At 33.8% G+C, this 26,461-nt stretch overlaps 4 protein-coding genes across 14 annotated transcripts; 3 read left to right on the top strand and 1 right to left on the bottom strand.

The window, feature by feature from the left end:
- Window positions 1-3,533: 3,533 nt before the first annotated feature.
- LOC127262248 (annexin D3-like) lies at window positions 3,534-5,215 on the top strand. Of its 2 annotated transcripts, none has more exons than XM_051290847.1 (6): window positions 3,534-3,680; window positions 3,813-3,958; window positions 4,044-4,271; window positions 4,374-4,616; window positions 4,709-4,798; window positions 4,917-5,215. In XM_051290847.1, the coding sequence occupies exons 1-6, from the start codon at window positions 3,605-3,607 to the stop codon at window positions 5,118-5,120; spliced, it is 987 nt and encodes a 328-aa protein (XP_051146804.1). In that variant the 5' UTR covers window positions 3,534-3,604; the 3' UTR covers window positions 5,121-5,215. The 2 variants fall into 2 exon arrangements, with proteins under 2 accessions (XP_051146804.1, XP_051146803.1); XM_051290846.1 differs by having other exon boundaries at window positions 3,558-3,680; window positions 3,792-3,958.
- LOC127262247 (CSC1-like protein At3g54510) lies at window positions 5,162-9,915 on the bottom strand. 5 transcript variants are annotated; one of them, XM_051290841.1, is made up of 11 exons: window positions 9,804-9,915; window positions 9,576-9,715; window positions 8,351-8,497; window positions 8,052-8,115; window positions 7,426-7,638; window positions 7,154-7,345; window positions 6,787-7,085; window positions 6,405-6,684; window positions 6,018-6,296; window positions 5,701-5,934; window positions 5,162-5,630 (listed from the first exon to the last, which is right to left on the bottom strand). In XM_051290841.1, exons 2-11 carry the CDS (start codon window positions 9,686-9,688, stop codon window positions 5,457-5,459), a joined length of 1,995 nt encoding a protein of 664 aa, XP_051146798.1. In that variant the 5' UTR covers window positions 9,689-9,715; window positions 9,804-9,915; the 3' UTR covers window positions 5,162-5,456. The 5 variants fall into 5 exon arrangements, with proteins under 5 accessions (XP_051146798.1, XP_051146797.1, XP_051146801.1 ...); XM_051290840.1 differs by having other exon boundaries at window positions 9,576-9,903; XM_051290844.1 differs by lacking the exon at window positions 9,804-9,915 and having other exon boundaries at window positions 8,351-8,468; window positions 9,576-9,710.
- Window positions 9,916-10,084: 169 nt separating this feature from the next.
- LOC127262249 (thioredoxin-like 3-3) lies at window positions 10,085-12,587 on the top strand. 6 transcript variants are annotated; one of them, XM_051290849.1, is made up of 6 exons: window positions 10,089-10,243; window positions 10,346-10,414; window positions 11,280-11,330; window positions 11,746-11,932; window positions 12,014-12,039; window positions 12,112-12,587. In XM_051290849.1, the coding sequence occupies exons 3-6, from the start codon at window positions 11,290-11,292 to the stop codon at window positions 12,329-12,331; spliced, it is 474 nt and encodes a 157-aa protein (XP_051146806.1). In that variant the 5' UTR covers window positions 10,089-10,243; window positions 10,346-10,414; window positions 11,280-11,289; the 3' UTR covers window positions 12,332-12,587. The 6 variants fall into 6 exon arrangements, with proteins under 6 accessions (XP_051146807.1, XP_051146805.1, XP_051146806.1 ...); XM_051290851.1 differs by having other exon boundaries at window positions 11,742-11,932; XM_051290850.1 differs by lacking the exon at window positions 10,346-10,414 and having other exon boundaries at window positions 10,085-10,243; window positions 12,127-12,587.
- Window positions 12,588-23,170: 10,583 nt separating this feature from the next.
- LOC127262583 (zerumbone synthase-like) lies at window positions 23,171-24,092 on the top strand. The gene is given in 3 exon segments (XM_051291332.1): window positions 23,171-23,217; window positions 23,287-23,764; window positions 23,766-24,092. Coding segments are annotated over 3 exon segments (852 nt in total).
- Window positions 24,093-26,461: the final 2,369 nt, after the last annotated feature.

The following is a 26,461-nucleotide window of genomic DNA, read 5'->3' as shown; positions in this document are numbered from 1 at the left end:
ATTCAACTTTGTAAAAATCCAGTTTTTCATGATCGCACCAAACACATAGATTTTAGATTTCATTTTATTCGAGATGTCGTGTCTAAAGGTCTTTTAAAACTTAAGAAAATTCCTTCCGAATACAACCCTGCGGACTTGGGAAAAAATGTTTTTTCGGTAAAAAAATTCAACTTGTGTAAGAAAACAGTGTATATTGATACTTTTGATTAGAAATTTGTATATTTTTTAAAAAATGTAAAAGCTGTAGCCTAACTTAAAATTATGTGTTTAAAGTTGCTAAATATTTTCTTTTTCTTTTCTTTTGTATATTTGTTACTGCTGTAAACGTTTTTTTGTTGATTAAAATTTGTGAATACTAATCACGTTAATAAGTTCGCAGGTTAAAAGACTGAAATCATTGGATACTCAGACAGTGATGACACCCATGTTTGGTACAGTCTCCAGCCCAAAAATGTGGAGATTTGTAATGATTTTGGGCCTGTGACATTTTGGAGGCATGGAACACTTCAATCCGACCCACCCATCCAAAACTCGGATCCAGTACCCGCAACCCGACCCATCTATGTTGAGATGTGATGGCAGCCGTTGGATTAAGGGATTTGATCTGGGCTGTTGGATCTAATATCCAGCCTTATATATATACTGGATCTCTTCTGAACCCGGTTAGTTCATTCTTCTCTCGCGATCTGTCTCTCTCTAGAAACCTTAACCTTGCGACGACGCTCTTCGATCGATCTTCTTTGAGTGCTTTCCGGTGATCTGACCGGCGAATCTGGAGCTTCAACAGTGCGCTTCGATGTTCGACGTGTTCTAAGGCTTTCCATCGGTTTGCTTTCTCAATTCGGGTCTGTTTGATTGTTCGCGGTGTATAGTGATTGTCCGTGATGAAATTAGACCTAAAATGTTAGCGTTGCCATAGATTGTGGTTTGGTTAGCGTGATTGTGCATTTCCGTGGATGTCGTTTGTGGTGTGGATCGAGGTTGAGTGTTTGTGTTGGTTCGATTGATATATTTGGGTAAAATTGAGTCCGAGCTTCTTTGATTTCGTAATAAAGGAAGGATTCTTCAGGTTTTGTTAAATTTAAGAAAGATTATGTGTGAATAACAAGTGTTTGATTCGTATATTTTCATAACATTTTTTATATTATTAATAATAATATATTTTTTATTAATATTAATATATTTTTATTTTAAATTTATCTACTGTGCCATCGTAAAAATCATTTCTAAATTAGACTATTAGAAAGTTGCGTGGAAATGAATTATGGTAGAAAAATATAATTTATAAAAAATATGGAAATGAATTATGGTAGAAAAATATAATTTATAAAAAATAAATTTTTTTATCTTATTCAACTATATTGAATTAAATTAAAACAACTAAAATATAAAGATAAAACTGTTCAAAATTAATATCTGCGTTTGAATACAATTGATTACGAAGAAACAGAGGATAAATACGTTTTAAGAATTCAATTAATTAATGAGAGAGACAAAACGGTTTATTCGCAAAAATTCAATGCCCATCCGGTGTTTGACTGGATTTGAATTTTAAGTTGATATTTAAATAGTAAAAATTTTGAATTTGAATAATTATATGATTTGATATAAATAGGTATTGATGTGATATTTTGAATGTAAAATTAATTTTTAGTATAATATAAAAAATAAAAAATAAATATTTGATTTGATGTTTTTGAAAGAAAAAAATGGAATGAATAGTGTATTTAAAATCCAATCCTCAAACAAACACACCCTTAATTAATTCCGTTCTAAATTTCGCTAATAATTTTGTTCAAACAAACATCAGAATAGTTACGGCCCACATTTTGAAAAATTAGCAATATACAATAAAATATACAAATAATACAGGTCTTTATTATACACAATACATACTATATTAATAGAAATATGTGTTATTTGTTTATAATTATAAGTGCACTATATAAAAGTATATCATGTATTAAAATCAATTGTTGTGTGAGCTGTATAAAATTATAACATTTGTTGTATAAAAAGGGCGGATCCACCTTTGATGGAACGATGACACATGACACAAGTGATTTATTATATTAAAAAAAATTATAATTTAATAAATGTACTACTCACTTAAAATTTAAAATTACATCATTATTAAAAAAATTTGGTGAATTATTTAAAATTTAAATTTTAAAATATCATCAATACTTTAATAATTTAAATTCAATTCAATGAAATAATTAATTTATATTTTAAAACATAAATATACAAAACAATATTATAGTATTACTGATTAATAAATCGAGTCTTATAATTTATTTTATTTTTAAGTTTATATATTTGCAACTGGTAAAAATATTTTTTGGATCCACCACTGGTTGTATTTGTATATTAATATATTTGTATTATATTAATAATATACTATGTGTTGTCTATAATAATATTGTCTTAGCACACGATGTTCTATTCAACATAGTGCTTATATACATATTTGAACTTTTTTGCATATTATCAATTTAACAGTTATTTTTCAAATTAACCTTTTTACAAAATATTATATCCGAATGTATTTTAAATTTTTTATCTTACATAAACTCATTCACAAATATAATATTTTCTTTGTCCCATGTACCGTAAAATATTTGATTTTCAATAGAGAATATAGATGAGTAATAATAAATAGAATCAATTTAAAATTAAGTAATTTGGATGATGTGATGAGATAAAATATAATTAATATTATTTTCAATATATCACGAAATATATAAGACATTAAAATAAAAATATTAAAAAATATATAAGACAAAAATAATACTATTTTTTCTTAATTTATTACATATGTGTTATGAACATTATAAATTGAACATACCAATAAAGTCACGAACATATTGATAAATATTTATATTTGAACTAAAATTAATATATTTTAATTATATTATGATTATTATTGATTTTTTCTTTTCATTTTAACTTTATAAACTATTCTAATTTTAAAATATTTTTTTAAAAAAATATATAATAAAAATAAAATTTAGACCAAAACAAAGGTACACGGTGGTCTAGAATTATATATAGCACTAAAATATACATGATCATGTAACAACATAGCCGTGTAGTTTTCAGAGCAGTTGTCATGTCACATTCGTTATGTCTACGTCAACAATTTCTGTTAGTTTTTTTAACAGTGTGGTCAAAATTGATTAAAATTGTTTATAATATAACCAAAATTGATTGCAATTGTTTATAATGAGACTAAAATTGATAAATTTTTTATATTAAGATCAAAATTAAAATTTTAAATATATGGAAACCAAAATTAATTTTTTCTTTTTCATAAATTTTAATTTAATTAATTAATTATTTAAATTTAAATTTAAAATTATTTTTATTAACATATTTTTAATTATTTATTAATTATATATTCTTAAATTCTCGTCACGGTCTTTGTCTCCGCAAGGAAACAGAGGACGAAATATTAAAAAAATTTAGATAAAAGAAGGCCAAGTGGTAACAGTAAAAACTCGAAACTGAAGAATTGAAAGATCATTTCCTTTAATAATAAGAAATCACAGAACAGAGAAGAGAAGAAACCAACACCCAAATAATTCCACCGAAGAAGACGGCCATGGCGACCATTAAAGTTCCTCAAGTCGTTCCTTCTCCCGCCGACGACTCTCGCACTCTCCACAGAGCTTTCCAGGGTACCACTCAATTCCTCATCTACATATACGTAATAATAAATTTACTACCATATCTCGGGTATGGATTGAAGTTGAACTGAAGAACGGATTCAGTCATATTATTGGTTTCAGGTGTTTGTTGTTTGGTTGTAGGTCTCGGAACCGACGAGAAGGCCATCATCCGCACGCTCGGCCGCCGGAACACCGCTCAGAGAGGCCTCATCCGCGACACTTTCCGGCAGCTTTACAACAAGTCGCTAATCGACTGTCTCCACGCCGAGTTATCCGGCGACTTTAGGGTAAATATGCGAAAACATTCCTAGTTTCACCTTCTCACTTCTAATTCACATTCCAAATTCGAAAAGCAATTTTGGTGTGCTCTAGAAAGCGGTTATCCTGTGGACCTACGATCCGGCGGAGAGAGACGCACGCCTCGCGAACCAGGCATTAACGTCCCGGCAGAAAGGTATCACCGAGTTGCAGGTGATTGTGGAGATAGCATGCGCCGCACCGCCGCATCATCTCGCCGCCGTCCGGCGAGCATACTGCACGCTGTTCGACGTCTCTCTCGAAGAGGATATCACCGCCAAGGCACCTCTCCCGGTCCAGAAGGTATAATAATAATAATAATATATCACTATATCTAGGGATTGGTTTTATTGTGTTTGAATTCCTTCCCAGTTTACCATTGTTAAAGGGAATTGCTGCGTGCAGGTGTTGGTTAGACTGGTGAGTTCCTTCAGGTTCGACAAAGAAGCTGTGGATTCATCCATCGCAGCCATGGAGGCGGTCAAGCTTCGAAAGGCCATTGAGGCGGTCAAGCTTCGAAAGGCCATTGAGGCGAAGAAGCTGGACGACGACGACGAGCTGATAAGGGTGCTCACCACAAGGAATGCCTTCCAGCTGAGGGAGACTTTCAAGCTCTACAAGATTAACTATGGAAGATCCATAGATGAGGTATGTATAAATATGAATATGATAGCCGCCATTTGTAAGTACGCACTAGTGCAGGATAAAGTTAAATTTGGGGTTGTGGGTGATTGGGACAGGACATTATGAGTTGCGGGAAAGGCATTCTTGAGTCTCTTCTCAAAGTGGTCATTTGGTGCATTGATTCCCCAGAAAAACACTTTGCTGAGGTGATTCATCCAATCCTATCCTATCCTATCCTATCCTCTGTCCTATCAAGTGTGTGTATGATTCTTTCTTGATTGATTGATGATTGATGGGTGATTCTCTCTCTATAATTTGGGGCAGGTTGTGAGGGCAGCAATTGTAGGGTTGGGGACTGATGAGGATTCGCTGACAAGGGCTATCGTGAGCAGGGCTGAAATAGACATGGTGAGGATCGGACAAGAATATTTGGAAGCAAACAAGACTAGCCTAGAAGAAGCTGTCATTGGAGACACTTCTTGGGACTACAAAGACTTCCTCATCACTTTGCTTGGAGCAGATATATAGTAACTAACTAAATCAATTACAAGAATCATCCATCATGTCTCCTCTGTAATTAGTGAGATTATTCATTATTTGATTGACCTTTGTTTTGTGTGGGATTTGAATTTGGTTTCACATGTGTGTGTATGTGTCTTTGTGTGATCAAAGAAAGACAGAAAGATATATAGATAGATAGATATGGTATGTTTGATTTCTCAGGCAACTACTAACTCTCTATAAAGACAGATTGTTGTTTAATTTAAAGAAAGAGTGGCCCATGCAATGCAATGCATGAAAACAAGTAAAAGACAAGAAGAGAATTGAGTAGTAATGTAATGTAAGACTGACCTAGTAGAGCTGCTATGTTGTCGAAGAAGATGATAGTAATGGTTCTACCGAACTGGAACTGGACTCCTCATCGTCTCCCAAATCCAGGGGACATAAACACGGAGGGGAGTATGCATCGATAGCATTTTGTAGGTTGGCTTCCAAAACGTCTGCCTTTTCATCGTAGTCATCCCTATCTCGTGCGTCCTAAGAACATGTTTGGATTGGTTTGGTTCAACAGGAAATTATTAGTAGAGTTAGAGTTAGAGTTAGATACCTTGACCGAACACTGGTTAAACGTGGGAAGGAACCGAATCTTGCAGTACTCATTGAAGAGCAATGTGAAAACCAGGAGAGGTGCGGTGCAGATAGCAGCAGAAGGCTTCAACTTCAAGCCAAACAGGCCCATCATTGTTATTTGCATGATGACAATCGATCCGAGGATGTAGTGATGAATGTAAGGCCAGTATTGACCACACGTTTCGTACGTTGTAGTGTACACATCTTGAATCTGCACAGAATATAATAGAATAGAATGAAACTTCATTGAAATCAGGAAATGAACCATATGCGAATCGACAAAAGCAAACAAACCTGGTTTATCATCACCACGTATCCTAAACAGAAATAGGCGACAAGAAATGGAAGCAGCAACGGCGAAACAACTGCATATACCATTCCTATCAAAATGCAGAGTGCAACATAAGGAATTATTCGGTAGTATGGCAACGAATAAAGATAGGGCCGTTTCCTATCTCCACGATCCCATGCGTGCGACTTAATTGCATCCCATACGAGCAACCCCGGCTGAAGAAGCTCTAGTGAAAATCCAGACAGTCCATTTGTCAAGATGTATGTCATGAAAAAATCTGCCTGAAATAAATAAAAATGCGATAAACAAAGAGCTTCCTTCCTTTAACAAACAATCTTCCTAATTCATGCCTACATGCTCTATTAAAACATAGAATGAAGATGATTGACCTGTGCAGAAGCAGCGCTGGCAAGATGTGCCGGAAACTTCTTGGGATGACTGAAGGATTCTCCAATCTGATCGAGTAATGATCCTGACAACAAGCTTAAGAAGAAAACATTCCCGACGAGGAAATAGTAGACCATATTGCATGCTTTTATATCCTTTCTACTCCTCGAGGGGTATCCGGCTAACTTTGCCATTTGTATCATGGCAAATGGAACGATGTATATAAATCCATTGAGAATGGCGCTTGGCAGATATCCTGTCACAACAGACCGAAGCCCAGGTCTACAGAACAAAAAGGCAAACTAGTGTGAGATTAGATTCATGGGAAAATCGGACAAGACATGAAAGGGGGACAGCCACGTAAGATTGGATTCCTGGTCTTACATCATCTGCACAGCCACAGCAGGAGGAAACCATTTCTTTAATCGATCGAATTTCGCAATTCCTTGAACTGCTGTTACGGGTACGGCGAAGAAGATTGTGAGTAGGGAAGCTGCAATGTAAACGCCTAACTTGTAAAGTGGCAAGTACTTATATGGGATCGCCAAATTACTCCAAAGCACGTCTCTTGGTTCTGGAGCGAATTCTGTTATCCAGGCGAGAGGATTCGAAATTTGCTGAGTTTGAGCTGCTAAAGCAGCACCCCACCGTGATTTGAACGTCACAAAAGCGACCGGCAACTCCTGAGAAAATGGAAGGAAACATTTTTATTACAGTCCATGTGGTAATGTTGTCAAACGAGGTATCTTACCTTGGCCTTAAGTAGTTCTTTACTTTGTGTTTTCCGTATTCTACAGCTAAGTTCTTGAAGCTGTTCCTTCAGTTTCTCGATCCTCTCCTCATTTTTCTGTGATTCAGACAGAGAAATATTTCCATCACGGTTTCTGACTCGGGCATGACGCCTCAAGTTTTCAATCTTTTGTGATACAGACTTGGACTGGCTCTGCATATGATTCAAGAAAAATAGGATCAAAGAGTACCGATACTAAAAAAGCATATAAAGGTCATTGACTGTAACTTTACCAACAAGTTTTCCAGTTCCTTTCCATCGTAGAGGATTTGATAAGACTGATACGAATGAGGATGATATTTTGAAAAGAAGTGAGCTACGGCACAATCATGCGCATTATGCTCATCACACAGTGGAACTTCTCTAACTAATACGGTGAACTGATTCGGCTGATGCCTCAAGCTCTGCAGCTGGCGAATCCTTTTTCGCAAAATATCATCATATTGCTGTGCATCAAATTCCCAAAATATAACCAACATCATGAACTTAAATCACAATCGGAGTAGTAGTCGAGAGTTTTTGTATAGAATGTTTTTGTTAGGATTAGAAAAGATAATTCTTGAGGTGGATTGGTTCAAATGTCATGATATACTAGATCAAATGTAAGTATCCACTGGCATGGTAGTCTTTTGTATGAGCTTATATTAGATTTTTTGGTCTAAGGTGGATTTCTTTGAACGTAATCGAATTCAAACGATACCAGATACAAGCAAAACAATTAATAGTTCCACATTGTGGCATCTGAGTGATCTGTGGGTGATTGGTGTTACTATCTTCAACTTTTGTGGAACTTTTTGCAAATCAATACCAATTGTAATGTGTGTGATAGAAGTTATACATATATGAGGAAAACGATTACCTTATATAGCAGGAATAATCCATAAAAGGAGACCAAATACAAGCATAAACAGTGCACCCACAACCTGTTGAAACACGAATTAATCAGACAAGCATAAACTGCATATGGCAAGTTATTCGAAACTAAAAGGGAAGGCTTAAAAAGGCCGATTCGGTGATTTTACAGCTATGAATGATGATTAGAAATAACTTTGATCATGCTGGGAAATCATCTTATAGAGTAATCTAGAAGACAACTAAATCAATTGGAATTGGAACAATGCGGCAAATCATAATTTGAGACGCTACCAAGAGCTTTACCAGTTAGATCCACTCTTAATGTTTGATATTGTGAATGCGTCCATGGAATGAGAGCTTCTTGACGACGAACCGCCAATGCCCATGAAATAATTAAGGGGAAGCAGCAGCAGTAATCCAACTACAGAGCAAACCAAAAAGAAATTGATCCTGCAATGATACTTCATATATGGAATAAAATGCGTCGACTGCTTCCCAACTAATAAGAATCACTCCTCTCCTGTTTAGGAATGTTTTTCCAGACAACAAATCAACGGCACACAATCTTTACAAATAATGCATAATATGTTTCCATGGCTAGTAATAGCACAAACTTCATAAAGAAAATAGAAATGAAAGCAATCAATTTTCGAACACAGGATTTCATCCACACACAGATGGTCCTTACATATAAAACCATTATCTATATACCTATGTGGATTCAGTAACAGCCCTTCCATTTATTCCAGCATGTTTGCAGATTTAAATAACTACAAGACAAATAGCGGCAACATATCAAAAGCAGAGAGAACACATTTTAATTTTACCCAAATTTGACGAGCTTGATCAAAACAAGCACATCAAGGCCCCATTCTTCAAGGACTTCATCTTCGGATACATGGCGGGAGCCAGGAATCCAACCGAAGGATGGGACATATCGAAGAAGGGAATGAGAGTGATCGAATTGGAGGATCCCATCAATCGAGATCCAACGAGGAAAGTATATATGGGCTTTGGAAGGCAGCTTTCGGAAGATGGAGTAGAGTGACAGAATGATAAAAGCAAATCCAATGTTTATGGCCACAGATGCCAGCAGGGGGTTACCTTCCATGTCTGTTTCTACACAGAGCAACAGTGGATCTGAGGAATGGATGGATGAGGCACATACTCAGGGACATCAATTAATGCAACATCGAAAAAAGAGAACGATAGAGGCTTAGCTACATTACATGGGCGCGGCAAAATGCATTGATTGATCTCCAAGATGCATCACCAAGAAATGCAATAATTAAGGAGGGAAGGATGACCGAGTAAAAGGTATCTTATTGTCTAAAGATGGAAGGCTACCAATTCTCCACCAAGGAGAGAGTGATTCTTCTTCTAATCCAAACCATTCTATACTATAATTAACACAAGAACAGATTTCAATCCAAATTCAAATCAATTATCCGGTGTGAGATACAGAATGTTTGTAAACCCTAAGCACTTCGTTGAATTTCATATTGAAATACACATATATATAGATTACCCGAACTTGAATAGTCGAACGAAGATCAAGACGTCCAGACCAGAGGCGTCGAGAATTTCGTCCTCGGTGAGGGCGAGGGAGTTGCGGATCCAGGAGAGCGAGGGCAGCAGCATGAGGCGGGGTGCGGAGAGGTGGTAGTGCTGAGAGATGCGGCGAGCGTGGTATATGTGAAAGTAAGAAGGCAAATTTCTCAGAATTGAGAAGAGCGTGAGTAGGATTAGAGCTAACCCTATGTTGATCGAAGCTGAAACCGCCAATCCCGCTGCATCCATCTCCCTTCCTGCAAATTGAATCTATCGACCTCACACACTCACTATATCTATATATATGATGAAGAAATTCAAACTGCCACTGTCAGTGGCGGTGATAAACGTGGCGGAGTTGCAGAGAGGCCATTGCTGCATGCAATTTTGGCGCTTTCTCGCCATTTCCGCAACTGATATTCGGGTCGGGTTAAAAACTGATATTCGGGTCGGGTTAGCCTTTACCCATTTCCAGGGCCAATTGCTCCACAGCCTCCTATTTCACTTTATCTGATTTCCCTTCTTCCATTTCAATTTCCGCCGCGAGACTTTCTTCCTCGGCCGGCGGCTCCGCCTCTCTTCTTCGTCTTCTTCGCGAGTCCACGCTGGCATCGTCCCCTCCGAACTACAGTTGCGTCAATTTTTGTAAGTTCAATTCTCCCCTTCCGTTTAATCTTTTTTATAATCGATACTGAAGTGCGAGAATCAAAAGTGTTTTTTTGCTGTTCTGTTATTGCAATTCGATAGATAAGAGCATGAGAATCTTACAAGAAGCAATTTTGAGTTCGAAGATTTCGATTCGATAGAGAGGCGAGTGTGAGTATCTTTCGACCATTTGCTACTGTAGGCCAAAAGTGTGTTATGCATTCAGCTGTGATATCCACTACTAGCATTGCCATAAAAATGCCTTTGAAATGAATTTGATAATCTGTGTAGCTGCATAGTTGGTGTTTCAGAGACTCAAAGTTCGTCCAAAGTGATGGAATTTAGTATTTCTTAGAATCGAATTAGAATTATATCAGTTTAGGATTTTGTCTTTTGAAGAAGGCGGCTCTTACAATGCTTATGGTAGTTGATCGGCACCGTTGTACTGTCAACGCAACAAGATAATAGTTCACACAGGACATACAATGAGAATCTATATAACGCATGTTAGTAGTATATCAAACTATGTAATCAAACAATTTTGTCTGTTGTCAGCTCAGAATTGATTGAGATTCAATCTTAATAAGCACTGTAACCGTTATGCGAAAATTGATAGATGAATAAGCTCGGCATGCCCAGAATTATATTAGTGAGATATACATATAAATCTTTTGTTCTAGTTGTAATTCTTGGTTGTTTACTGAATAAAATGCTTGCCATTTTTGTGATCTTTCCCACATTTGTTCTTCTTTTGTTTTTTGTGCACTTTCTGTGTTATTTCGCCGTTATTATTGCCTTCTTTGTGAAATAGTGGGATTAAAGCGAAAATGTGGTTTGGGTGCAATGTTATTTGGACTGAAAGTTTGGACATACTCTAGATTCAATAGTGTGAAAATGCAAACGAAAAACACAATTAAACATCTTATTCTATCCGTATCTGATTGATTTGCTTTGGCTGAAATCATACAATGAATGTAATCTATTTTTCTGCTACCATTGCCATTGTTCATTACTCTCATCTCTTCACTCTATGCAGGGTTCTGCAAATGCTACAATCGTCCCCTCTGACTATATTCTCTATTAAAGAGTACGTCATAATTGGCTATTCATTTCTTTACAAACGAGTGATGCAGATCCTTCTAAACTTGTGATCCGTTGCTTATTGAATAATTTTTCATTTTTTTTGCATACTGTCGATTTTGCCTACTAGTTAATACACATTTCATTTGTTTCAATGTATTGAGGATTGATTACTATTATATAGAATTATTTCTTCTGTATAATACTAATCGATGGCTTTACGGTTAGTTTGAGGATTTATTAGAAGCATTAGTTGTTAACTTAGCAGATCTTACTTGCATTTGTCTTCTTTTTTTTGTTTTATTTTGTTTTGTTTTTTTTTTTTATGGGTGTGCTGGCTTTGATTTAAATTTAAATTTATTTGTTAAGATTAAGGATTCATTTTACTATTGAGTAAATAGTAAAAGTGTATACTAAGACAGGAAAGAAGGAAAGAAACAACACATAATGTCTGGGAACGACGAAGAAGATAGAGCAAAGAATGGTGAAGATGAAGCTTTTCAAAACTCATCGAGCTCCATAAAAATTTGCAAAGGCAACCTCATCACCGCAGCGAGCGACGACAATCTCAATCAAGTCTTTCGCCAGATCAAATCTTCAAAATCTCCCGTAAGCGCGCACACTCAATATTCCTCTTCAAAATCGCCATTCCCGACCCTATTAATGCTTTGAATTCTATATGACTTGCAGACAGTCATCAACTACGGGGCATCATGGTACGTACGTACATACGTTGTTAAGTTTTACATGTATACAATCATCGTATTTGATTTCTTGGGTTCTTACAGGTGCGGCGTTTGCAGCCAGATACTGCCTGCATTTTGTCGGTTGTGCAACGAGTTCCCTAAGCTATCGTTCGTGTACGCTGATATCGACAAATGTCCGGAGACTACGCAGCGCATCCGGTACACGCCGACGTTCCAATTTTATAGAGACGGCGAACGGGTCGACGAGATGTTCGGCGGCGGAGAAGAGCGCCTTCGTGATCGGGTTTGGCTTCATTCTTAACTTGTTCGATTATTTTTTCTTATCATCAAATTAGAATAAATTCTAGCCTAGTAATTTTAGATTTAATCTTATAGAGAACTAAAATGGTAAGAAGATAAGTTACGAAAGATTAAAATTTGGATTGTTGTAAGTTTAAAGGTAAGGTGAAAAAAAAAAAATCTATCAAAACTGCATGATTGTACAAATTTATTTTTGACCTTTTTTTCATCCATATTGATAATTTATAATAACAATTTTATAGCACATGTTAGAAACATGATCCAAAGGGCCTTTGGGATTTATAAAAATTAAAAAATAATAATATTTTATTAGTTAACGAAATTAAGAGATTGATATTATTGGTAAAATGTAATTATATGTGCAATGGGATGTTTAGGTGTGTTTGCTTGTAAGATTTTGATTTTTGGTTTTGGTTTTGGTTTTAAATAGTAAAATTTTGAATTAAAATAGTGGTTTGATGTGATATAAATATGTATTAATGTGATATTTTGATGCATAATAAATAAAATAAGTATTTGATTTGATTTTTTTTTAAAAAAAACATAGAGTTGAATAGTAAAATTAGATGACAAATTGTACAAGTAAATATACCATTTGTAATTTAGATAAAAATTAACTGTATTTTGATATTGATTTATATTTATTTTTATTAAAATAAAAAAGTAATACTTTTAGGGTGTGTTCGTTTGATGGATTTGGATTAAATTCCACTATTCATCCAAAATTTCCCCTCCCCCCCCCCCCCCCCAAAAAAAACATTAAATCAAACACTTATTTTTCATTTTTTATATTATACTAAAAATCAATTTTACATTCAAAACATCACATCATCACCTATTTATATCACATCATACAACTATTCAAATTCAAAAATTTTACTATTCAAATCCCAACTCAAAATTCAAACCCCCAACAAACACACAATTATTGGGATAGAAAATACTCATTTGATTAGTCAGAATACTCATGTGCTTTTCTCAATTAATAATTTATATATTTATTTTTATTGTTTTTATATCCCCACCTTAGTAGTCATGTGCTTTTCTCAATTAATAATTTATATATTTATTTTTATTATAGGTTGTGTTTACTTGTGAGATTTGTTTTTCTATTTTACTATTTTAATTTTTTTTTCAAAAAATATCAAATAAAATACCTATTATTTATTTATTATATTATGCTAAAATTAAATTTTACATTCAAAATATCACATCAATACATATTTATATCGTATCAAACAACTATTTCAATTCAAAATTTTACTATTTAAAACCAAAATCTAAACCTTAGATAGCTATTGTATATTTGAAAGAGGTTGACGTCCTTGCTTCTCTCATGTACACGCCGAGCCCCAAATTTGTGCGGTATTTATATATATATGATCAGCTGTGTATTATAGTATTGTAGGGAGAGTACATACAATGCTACCAAAGAACAGTAACGAGACAATAGTGAATTTGTTTTTATTACTCTCTCCGTCTCAATCTAATGAGACTTTTTTGGGGGTTTTTTTTAGTAGATTATAAACTAGTAGTTCTTTTGTTTCAATACAATAGTCTTATTTATCATTTTTTTCGTCTTAAAACAATAGTCTTATTTCTACAAATAACCATATCACCATAAAATTATTTCTACTTTTTATTTTTATTACACAATTGTCACTATTTTTTACATTAATATATTCACAAGGGCTAAAAAGTCTTTTATCTATATTTTTTACCAACTACCAATATAATATCAATATTCCTTAAATCTCGTGTCCAACCCAATTAAAACTATATTTTTGGGACGGAGGGAGTAGTATTTTATTAATCGGTAGAAGTGTGTAAGAAGTGTATAACTTTAGTTCTAAAATACTTAATAATTTTTATAGTTACAAACAATAGAATAACACTTTTCAATACAATCTTCATGTTGCTAACTTAAAAATAGGGTAAATTATATAACATTCCCCTGTGTTTTAGTAAAATTATACAAAATTCTTATTTTATTTATTGCCTGAAACCTTTACTTTAATATAAAGTTTGCACAAAACATCTTTTCTGTCGAAAACGGATGTTTGGGTCTAAATAAAGACTTAAATTACACAAGTTTTATACAAATAAAAAATATTTTAAATATTTTTTTAAATAAAATAAATAAATATTAATTAATTAATCCTTTATTTTATAATTTTTTGGAGACAAATTATTTTTTGATTTTTATAAAAACTATAAAAAATATTGTTGATCAATTATTTATTTATTTATTTTATTCAAAAAATTATTTAAGATACTTTACATTTTCTTTTTAATAAAACTTGTTTAATTTAAGTCTTTATTTAGAATTAAATATAAATTTTGGACAAAGAAATAAGGTGTTTTGTGCAGACTTTATATTAAGATAAGATCATGCAATAAATAAAATACAAGGTATTTTGTGTTTTTTAATTCAATTATTTTTACAAAACATTAATTATTTTTATCATATTCACCAAAAATAGAACTATATTAAAGAATAATAATTTATCCTTCCCATTCTCTCATTGTTTAAGAGGGATTTTCACTTATCATAACATTAGTGTTCATCTCGTTGTCTTTTCATTTGATTCTTAAGATTTGATTTCAAAATCCAAAATTTTTATTATTACTCCAAACCTTCTGTTGTGTGCAGAATCACAAAAGAAATTATGTGCATCAAAAGATTTTTGAAAGATCATACTTAGCATACTCGTTGTGCATAACATAAAAAAATAATAGTAATAATAATAATAATAATAATAAAAATAATAACTACTTATTCTTATAATTTCACGACCGTTGAGAACACATCGTGTAGTGAGAGACAAAAAAAAAAAAAAAAAAACTACAAACATCACACATATTCGAAACAACTTGATTAACACGTGCTATTAGAGTTTTGTATCGATTTTTTTCTTTGATTTGCAATGAATTTTGGTAATTAGATTGCAATAAAAAAGGAATAAAAAAAATATAAAATAGAAAAACTGTGTAGAGATCACATAGAATGAGATATATAATTTTCATAATTACTATAACTTACTCTATTACAATTATACCTTAGTCTCCATCTCCACCGTTTGATTAAAAGGGTAATATGACAAATTATGGCTAATCAGCACGATGTTGATTAACCATAATCAACATGTAACCAATGGTTTTTTATTACAGTAAAAAAGAATCACACACTAATATATAAATTATGATATACTACTCTATGTATAACATGTAAATTATACATTTATCAAAAAAAAAATAAAAATTGTACACTTTTATTTATCAATAAAAAAGTTTATAATTATTTCCAATCTATTGAAAAAAATAAATATTTATCGTTTACTCGGATGAAGGCAGCATCACATAATAAACTGAGTAAAGATACAAAATATAAAGTGGTAAATTGAGAGATATATAGTTGGATTTTTATTTTCTTTTTTTTTTTAAAAAAAAAAGAAATATTATTTGATTTAAAATAAAATTTGTTTTAAAAACTATAATATATCACATATGGACGATATTTTATAAAGAATAAAATTTTATATAATACAAATAAATCAAATATTTTTTAAATAAATAATTAACATAAATTAGCTTATAAAAGATAATTTTTTAAAAATATATATATTAATATATTTAATTTAGAAATGAGTCGAAAATTAAAAAAAAAAAATACAAATAAATCTCACCTTAATAAAGTGAGAAATAATTAAAATAAAAGTTATGAATGTAATTCGAACGCGAGTTTTAAGTGACATATAAGACGAGTGTTGAAATGCATAAAATTCAAACAAATAACACATAAATTATGAACCAACAATATAATATAAAGTTTATCTTAATATAATAGCAGCATATGAATTTACCTCACAATATAATATATATCACTATTATATGTGTATACAATATAGTCATAAAATATGACACTCAACAATGTATACAACATATATAGTTAGGGATAGCAATGGGTCCGGGTAGACCCGAGACCTGACCCGGACCCGACCCATTTATTTGGGGTTGGGTTCAAATATTCGGGTCTAAGGTCGGGTCTGGGTGTGGATAAAAAAAAAAAAAATTTAAGGGTCAGGTCGGGTCCAGGGTCCGAGCATGGATCCGACTCATACCTGAACCCGGACCCAACCCGCCATTTAATTAAAAAAAAAATTGAATTATATTGTATTTTTTCTCATAAAACCTAGCACCGCAGCCTCCTCCCCTCTTTTTTTCCTCACGCAGCCCTCCCTTCTTTTATTTTCACAACATCCCCTCCCCACGCGCGCAGGCAGGACACCATCACAGCAACAAGTTCTTGGTCGATTTCTTCCGTCTTCTTCGTCTGATCCATTCTCCAATTCAATTTTTCATCATTAAGCACTGTTGTTGCTCATTATTTGTTGCTATTTTTTTATAATTGTTTGAAAAAAATAGATAATTGTTTAGGCGGGTTGGGTCCGGATCCTATTTATATTTAAAATTCTGAAACTATCGGGTCTATCGGGTCCAATCGGGTAGTTTCGGGCCAAATCCAGGTCCAATAGGGTCTAATCCGAGTCCTGGGTCCATATATATTTCCGGGTCGGTCTTGGGTCGGGTCAGACCCGACCCGTTGCCATCCCTATATATAGTATCAATTTATACGCGGAGTAGGACTCACTAACCATTCCCAACCAAACACACAACGATAATTAGAATGGTCGAAATCATCAAACAAACAAAGATAATTAGAATGGTCGAAATCATATGTATTAAATCTCTAATAAATTTAATCTAAAATCTTTGGCGTGATAAATGATGATAAGTTTTTAATAAATAGTTAGGTATGATGAAATTATATTACCATTACTATTATTATTAAGGTAAACGGTTTTTTTAGTCCGTAACTGAATCCCCTTATCATTTTAGTCCCGTAAATGGAGTCCGTCGCAAACTAGTCCCATAAGTGAAAAATTTTTGTTGTTTTAGTCCTCCGACGCCGGAGACGCCCACATGGCTCGCCGGAAGCCAGGTGTCCGCCAGGTGTCCCGCCAGTCCAATTGAAAAATAAAAATTAAAAAATTAAAAAAAAAAATTAAAAATCCACGTGTCCGCCAGGTAATTTTTTTTTCATTTTTTATTTTTATTTTCAATTGGACTAAATAAAAAAATTAAAAAAGACAAATAAAATTTAAAATAAATTTAAAAAATCAAAAAATTAAAAAATGAAAGAAAAAAAAAAAATCTGTCCACCGTGTGTCGCTGACCTGGTGGACACGTGGCCTCCGGAGAGCCACGTGGGCGTCTCCGTCGCCGGAGGACTAAAACAACAAAAAATTTTGCGACATACTCCACTTATGGGACTAAAATGATAAGGGATTTAATTACAAACTAAAAAACAGTTTACCCTTATTACTATTATTATTATTATTATTATTATTATTATTAAGCGGGATGAAATTGAGACAAATTTTGCCGTCTGTGAGTGAGAAACCATTGGTGTGTTTGTTTGTGTTTGTGATGATTTGAAATATTTTTTGTGGGTAGATACATTTTGGAATTTGGAGTTTTATAATTTAATAGTAAAAAATTAAATAATAAATAAGTTTTTGATGTAATATAATTACAAGTTGAATATGATGATATGGTAGATTTTTTTATATAATGTAGTAAAAGAACAATATGCATTTTTTTCAATGAAGATGAAACTCGCAATTCCTATTCTGAGTGTTGAATGGAAAAATCTTGTGTGATGTCTTGACTTAGAGGATTGTGTTTACGGTCGAGTTAGTTATAGTTTGAAATTGATTTAAAATTGAATATTAATTTAAATTTTTGTTTAAAAAATATTTTGACGTGATATTTTATGAAAGAAAGAATATACTATTTTTATTGAAAACTGTGTGTAAAATAAATAATATTCATTTTTATTTGAAATGCTAAAAAAATAAATAATTAAATAAAAAATATTTTGAAATTAGTTTGAGAATAATAAATAATTGAATATAATATTTATTGTATATAAATAACTATAGAATGTAATATTTTAAATAATTATAAATATTTTATATAAAGAATAATAAGTTTTAGCTATAATTCATTTATTTTTAAATATATTATATGCCAGGCCAATTTTGAGCATGGATTGCCTGATCTATGCTCAGGACCCAAAAATTTTTAAAGCGTCTTAGATGCTCTTTTCAAGATATATATATATACTATTAATATTAGTTATGTGTATAATAGTAAAAATTGTTATACGTGAAATTTTTGTCGATGCCGACCTAATAAATTTAGGTCTGTCGAAATTGACTTAAATTGGATTTTTCGGTCTATTTAAGAAAGTATCCGGACAAGTCTTGCAACAAAATTGAACGCACGAATAGATCCAGGTGATGCCAAATGCGATTAACAAGTTCAGACCTGATTTGATGTAATGAAATCCAATACAAAAAGACTACGAACTTGTATTAATTTAGAAAGATAAAGAAAATAAAATGTAAAGGAACAAAGTGTAGGAATAAAAATAAACTACAAAAACAAGAAGAATTAAGAAAATAAGAAACTCCTTTTTTTTTTTTTTTTTTTTTTTTAATAACATGAGAATCTGCAACTGCTATCCAAAATTGCGCACTGGGTAAACCTCCAGTCAAACCTAATAACTAGATCCGACAAGAAAGTCACACTAGGCTAATCATGTGTGGCAGGTGACCTAAGGCGTCGGGGATTTAAACTCAGGACCTCACGGTCACACGTCCAACCCCTACACTACCAAGTCATCTCCGTGCCGGCCTCCTCTCTTCATTCTTCTTCTTGTATTTATACTTTTATTTTGTGTAACTTCCCACAATATCCATCATTTTAACTGCCCACAACTTTATCTCACTTATTTTTCAACTTTCCAACTTTCTCCAATATTTTTCTTATCAAAATTAGATTTTACTTCATCCGTAGACAATCCTGGGCCGGATGGATCCTCCGGGTTGGGTCATCTCTCTTTATTGGGGCTGAAAATTAGGGAGTAACAATTGCCCCCACAAAAATATTTGGGTGAGAAATTTACGTAAAATATCAAACTTTAAAGCCCAATATTTTTGTATGAGGTTTCGGCGGTACCTCAGCTCTAGCTTTATATGCCCTTATCTAGAAGCGGCAGAGGGCTGGTCCCGGTCATCTCAGGGTCAGAATCGTTGGGGAGTGCGGCGATTGGGATTAAAGATTCTCGATTTTCTTGGTAAAAATCCAACTACCTCGACCTTGAAGTCATCTTCGTACTGTAAGGCTCGCTCCAAGTCTCGATCATTGGCTATGATGTCAAGATTGTTTTATGAAATTCTATCATCTTCGAAAGTCCTAATCATAGGTTCGTCCTCCGTATCTAGAGCTTTTGGATCCTTTGAAGGAGGTTGTTCATCCGAGACAACTTTGTTGTCTGAAATCACTCGTTTTGGCCTCTACTCCTATCGGATCTAGCGTGGACATCGCAAACCACTATTTTCTGACACATTTTTATTCTGATTCATCTGTGTATGGCCTGCTCGAAGTTCACTTCCTTGCTATCCCATCTTCTTTTGACCGGAACTAGTTGTCTAGTACCGATGTTGCTTCCTTCGTCTTTGCGCTCTTGTCTTCTTCTTCCTCAGGTCGCATGTCCGATGCTCATCTCTTGCAGGCTGCTCGTAACGCCGCATCGGATGATATATTATTACCACTTGGTCCACTGAGGTCACCCTTCATATATCTCCATTTTTTTGAAAATGGATTTCCGCAAATGTGTCGCTATGGTTCCTCTAATTTTCGTTGGCCCTTGCTGCTGATGGATAAGATTTCATTAAGCGTAGTCCAATGGTATTGATCGGAACATGAGAGAGTTGGATGGTCACGGAGGTCCGATCAGATCCTTTATTGACATAAAAATTTCCTTCGTGCGCATGCGATGAATGATCTTTGCCACTGACATTTCGTAAGAGCTGTTCCGCCTTGGCCGCCTTTGCGAAAAGCTGTCGGAAATTATTATACCTTTGAAGGGACAATTCGTCAGGAAGTTAAGGTGTCATATTGTCGACCTCCATGTTGACGACTTGGTTTTTGGGTATCCACACCTGACATCGACCGCCCTGTGAAAATTTTTCAAAAAACTTCCTACTGACTAATCATATTTTTGTTATAGGTTACTTAAGTTGGATACTGTCACTTCCGGAAGCCAGATGAAAACCGCTCGTGGAATGCCCTTCTAGGACTCCCCTTGTATGAAATGAATTAGGAAGGAGAGATGCATACCATGTGAAGACTGGTCCGGTGAAGGATAACAAAAATAGTTAGAGCTTCTTGTAATACCCCCGAAGTTGGGCTAGTGCTAGGCCAACCGTGGATGAGCCAATGCCAGACCATCCAAGATTGCATATAGGTTAAATTTATTGAATATACTACTCATGTCAACAATGTGCACATTCTTTTTCGGGAGCCTTATTGAAAGAATTCTAGAGTTAAGCGTGCTTGCTAGAGTAATTTGAAGATGGGTGACCCCTTGGAAAATCTCCCAAGGTGCGTGTGAATGAAGACAGAAGCGCGCTCGTGTTGACCTGTGGGGCCAGGCTTCATTGCACCGTGAACGTTTATTTAACGTAATCTGATTTATAAATATTTACATAAATATGCTCCTAAACTAGAAGGTTTCTCTGGTCAAAAATTCGCTCACTCAGTCTGTCTTTCTATATCTCGAGACATCCTCTGTCCCACACGTGCCATGTATACCTGAATATAATATTTTTTAAAAGCAGTCTAGAATTAAATTCATTTTAAAAACTAACATAAAATATGTCATGATATACTTTTTAAAATGAAGTCTAACTCTCATCAATCACAAAATACGTGTCATGCCATGTCAATAGTGAAATAATGCAATAAAGGTATCGAACTTGACAACCATGCACATACATATATATGCATCCGTTGAAATGAGCAGCCAGAATAACTTCGGCTCCATAATAATAGACTCACTGCATCTGTCTAAATGAGTAGCCGGAATAATCTCGACTCCACAATAACAAACTCACTAGACTATCATCAATAAATAGCCAGAAAACTCTCGGCTTAAGGAAGGGTCTGATAAACCCATAATAATATAACGGTCACCCGGTCACTTCTATATACTCACCATACGACTCAATATATGGATAGCCGAACATTGTCGCTGTGATAGCGAATATAGGACCTTCCTGTCTAGCCCTACCTCGTGTAATGTAGTAGAATCCGTGCAACCTTGAATCACCTAAGGGAAACCTAGAAACTCTACTCCTCTTCATGCGCCCTAACGGGATCATGTTTGGAGTTTGACATATGATCCTAAACTACCGATAGACCTAACTAGTAGCTGCTCTAATGAGTGGAACAACACCAAACACGAATGATTAGACAAAACACGTCTCAACTACAATGGGTCTAATCCCTGAATGACCGTGCTACTAAGTCATCCAATTGTCCGATTACTATCGTCCACTATCACAATGTGTTACGGTACATCAGGATCGAATATCCTAAACCCAGATGATGTCCTCGCCTAGCACTACCAATCACAACGACTAAACGATAGATTCATAAAATATATCCGATAAATTATGCAATATGTATGTAACATGTCAAATAAATGGATTTACCGAAAAGGGCCGGTGAAACAGCTCATATTTCCTCATTTTCAAAAATTCACCAACGCGATCAAATATGTATATCAAATATCATAAAATGTGAATTCTCACACATGCATATGCACACATAATAGCCATTAATATTATAATTGTAATCGCACGTAACATGTATACTTAATTTCCTTAAATTAAATTTAATTTTCTATTGTTTACCTCTTATCAAACTCTTTGGTTTTTGCAATCTCACCCAAATTTCCTCCAACGTACATTTGTCTCATTATTTATTCAAACCAAATAAGCTATATACTTATCCATAGGAGCTACGTGCTTATTAAAATTAATTTTTATAATTAGCTCATCGAGCTTCAAATTTTTATTTAGTACAATACTATATTCTAACTATAAAACTCTTATACTCTGATATCCAAATTCATATTAAAATTTATAATTAAAGTCTACCTGCACTGTTTTTTTTTCATTCTTTCTTTCCTCCCTTCTTCTCACGTACTTCCTTCCGTTCGAAGTAATGGGTTGATTTGTTGTTCGATAAGTATTATATATATATTATTATTATTATTATCACCATCGCTCACCATCATAATCTATTTTATTATTATATTATTTTATATTATATTATATTTACTTTTATCGATATTTATTTGTTTAACAATTTTTTAATTATAATTAACATATAAAATAAAAATAAAAATTTAATTCAAAATATTAATTTCATTGAACTGAACCGTCGAATCGAACCGAATTTTTGGTTAATCGAACAAATTCGATTCGAATACAAATACTACATATTTAATATTTGTTTGGTTCGATTCGGTTTCGGCTTTTGATATTTTTTCGTTCCGGTTAACTGAACCGAATATTTATATTATTATATTTTAAATTTATATTAATAATTATATTCGGTTGGGTTTCGGTTCGGATATTTCAAATATTTACAAATATTTTTATTTAATTAGAATTTTAATTATTTTTTAATATATATTTTTTAATTTCGATTCGGTTCGAATTATTCACAAATATTTTCGATTGATCAAAAATTTGCTTAACCAAAATTTTCGATTCGAATACGATTTACAATTTCGAATATTAGTTCGATTCGATTAAAATATCAAATATCTACATATTTACAAATATTTTAACATTGTCACCCATATATATATATCTTACAAAGTGAGAGTGGAACTGTAGAAAATATTAAATAAAATAAAATGGCATCATCATCAGGCTCCATGGTTTCTTCCCTAACCTCTCTAAGGTAATAGTCTTTTCAAATATATCTATCCTCGAAACTTCTCATCTCATTGATTCTTCAATTTAATTTCAGGTTATCCGGCAAGGTTGCATTAGTAACCGGCGGCGCCGGCGGCATCGGCGAGGCCATCGTTCGCTACTTCGTCGCGCACGGCGCTAAAGCATGCGTAGTCGACATCCAAGACAACCTTGGCCGACGCCTCTGCAACGAACTATGCGTCGGCAGTCCGGACAGCGCATTCTACCGTCACTGCAACGTCACCGTCGAAGACGAAGTGAGGCGAGCCGTCGATCTCAACGTCGACAAGTTCGGGAAGTTGGACATAATGGTGAACAACGCCGGAAAATTAGACCGGCCGCCGGTTCCGGACATCCGAGATGTTGAGTTCTCGGCGTTCAACCGGATACTCGACGTGAACATCGGGGGCGTCTTCCTCGGGATGAAGCACGCAGCTCGGGCGATGATCCCGTCGAGACGAGGCTCGATAGTTTCGCTTTGTAGCATGTCGGGATTGGTCGGCGGTGTTACGCCGCATGCATACACGTGCTCGAAAGCACGCGGTTCTCGGGCTAACCAAGAACGTCGCGGCCGAGTTAGGGCAACATGGTATACGGGTGAATTGTGTCACCCCTTTCGCCATTCCAACGCACTTGTCCGTGTTTACGGACACGGACGAAGTTGACGAGAAAGCGCTGGCGGGGTTTCATAGTCTCGTAGAGAGTGCGGCGAATTTGAAGGGTGTCGAGACCGGCGTTGAAGACGTCGCCAATGCCATCGTGTTCTTGTGTAGCGACGAGGCGAGGTATGTGAGCGGCACAAATCTCGTCCTCGACGGTGGCTTCACGGCGGTTAACCACTCGTTCCGATTTTTCCGGTGAATCGGCGGATCGCATTATCTGTTTCATTAATACATATACATCACATGTGTATGTATAAATATTATTTGTGTGAGGATAGAGGGATAAAATTTATTTTTCCACTGAGGATCCCATGGAGTGAATTGGAGATTAAAGGAGCAACAATGATAGGGATATGAAAGGAAAAATAAATAGTATATTGTAAAGATGTATAAATATAATACAATTGCTTTGTTTGATTTTAGACTCAACTCAAAATTAATATATTTTTTCTGATGACCTATTAATATAAAATTAATATCACTGTTTAGATATAGTAAATTAGTAAATTATTAATAATAAATTATTATATTATTTATTATTTTTTTATATGAGTAGTATTATTTGATATTTTAAAATTATAACTAATATATTTATAATTAAAAGAAATTTAGAATGTATTTAAATATTTTTATAATATATATACTATGGATATCGATAATTAAATTTTATATAATACAAATAAATAAATAAATAAATAATGTATATTTATTTATAATTAACTTAATTAGTTTTTATAAAAATAAAGAATTTTAAATATTGATAAAAATATTTATTTATTAAAAAGAAATAAAAATAAATAGATTTTAAGTGAGTACAATGTATAAATGTATATATATGTGAGAACTTGCATTAATTTTAAAATTAATATCATATTATTTTTTATACTTTTAGAACATAAATATTATATTATTTATTTATTATTTAAATTAATTAAAATCATACACAATAATTTTTTATTTGTTATATTTATATTTTTTCTTTCTTTTGAAGAACGATTTATTTTATTTAACAGCTCTCCGTGTGTATGCATATTATAATAGTTAGTCTGGTCGAAATGGTCGAAGCCCACCTCAAGTGTGGCGTTGGCTAGCAGTTCCTTTCACTGTCATTGCTCCAGAAAATGGTAATTTCAAAATCAAAATAAAATTTTTATCCCTAATTTTTAAAGTCAAATTCTTAAAATCGCCATAACCAATTAACCTCGAATCTCCAATTTCTGCAAATTCAGAATAAAGCGCGTTTCCCGTTGTTGACTGTTGTCGCATATCAACTTTATTGTTTCAAGTATACGCGGTGTATTGATATATGTTATATATGATAAGTATTTTATTATATTTTTGGGTGACTTTTGAGTGGGAATTTTGTATTCATGGTGTATTTTTTATTATGTAATAGGATTTGTGGAGTTGATATAATCTTGGACATATGGTGGACAAAAGGAACATAATGCAGGAAAGTCTTAGACGTGATCATGCTTAAGGACAACAGAGTGAGAAGTGATAAATTAAAAAGAGGTCCTCTTGGGTAAATTAACAATATAGAGATTGTTTGATATTTAATTGCAAAGACGACTTTGACTTGAAGATTAAGAAGACACGATGTGCAATTGAAGAGAGAGAGAGAGAAACACACAATCACGTTCAACCTATGACACCAATCTTTGGAGGGAGAACAAGAAGCGACCAAGAACACTGTGCGGAGCAGAGAACTCTTGGGAGCGGTGCAGGCAGACTTTGAGGGGATTTTTTCTTTATTCTTAGAATTGATTTGTTGTCGATTCTCGAAAATTGAAGACATTATGAACTCTTATTTTGCTTTGTATTTTCGATTTTCATGGATTGTGAGTAATCTATTTTCTACCTTAGATATAAATTGTTGAAATATAAAAATTTGTTAATCGGTCGTAATCAAGGTTGTTGGTTTATGGGATAAATTGGCTATAGTTGATCTACACGTGTTCATAACCAACATTTTCTTATTTTATCGATAGCTAAGGTATGACCGTTAACTATTTCTCTAATCGAATGAGAATCTTCGGTACGATCGTAGTATTACTGACTCGACAGCATTGAGAACTAGAAAGACCTAATTCAATTTAACCAAATTTCTACAAGGATTTATTCAAAATTAAAGTTAATTCCTCCCTAGAGTATTTTGCATCTAGGTTGATACTCCAATTAAAATATTACACAATTCCGGGTGTCAACCCTTAATATAGCTATGAAATTTCAAACTAATACGTAGCCACAAATCGTGCAAGAGTTGGATCCCCCTCCTACTACCCCCACCAATGCGAGCGTCGTCGGTCCATCCATGAGTGGCTGGTCGCCTCCACCTATTCCACGGAAGTTTATTTTTTCCGTCTCTTTTGTATCACCTTTATTTCTGCAATAGAGACATTGCATGAATTAGGTGGGGGGTGGAGATTAGAACTGATGATGCTATATAATGCTTTATTACGATGCACTTTCCTACATGTCCTCTTGTATATTGTGAGTTGAGGTTGTTGTACTTAATTTATTACGATCTTTCCGTGTTTGTTGATGAAGTTAAATAATGCGTACGCT

The sequence above is a fragment of the Andrographis paniculata genome, unplaced genomic scaffold, assembly GCF_009805555.1.
Source record: "Andrographis paniculata isolate CXL003 unplaced genomic scaffold, ASM980555v1 Contig65END, whole genome shotgun sequence".
NCBI lineage: Eukaryota > Viridiplantae > Streptophyta > Magnoliopsida > Lamiales > Acanthaceae > Andrographis > Andrographis paniculata.
Note: the sequence above shows the minus strand (reverse complement) of the source record. Positions and strands in the feature narration are given on the sequence as shown.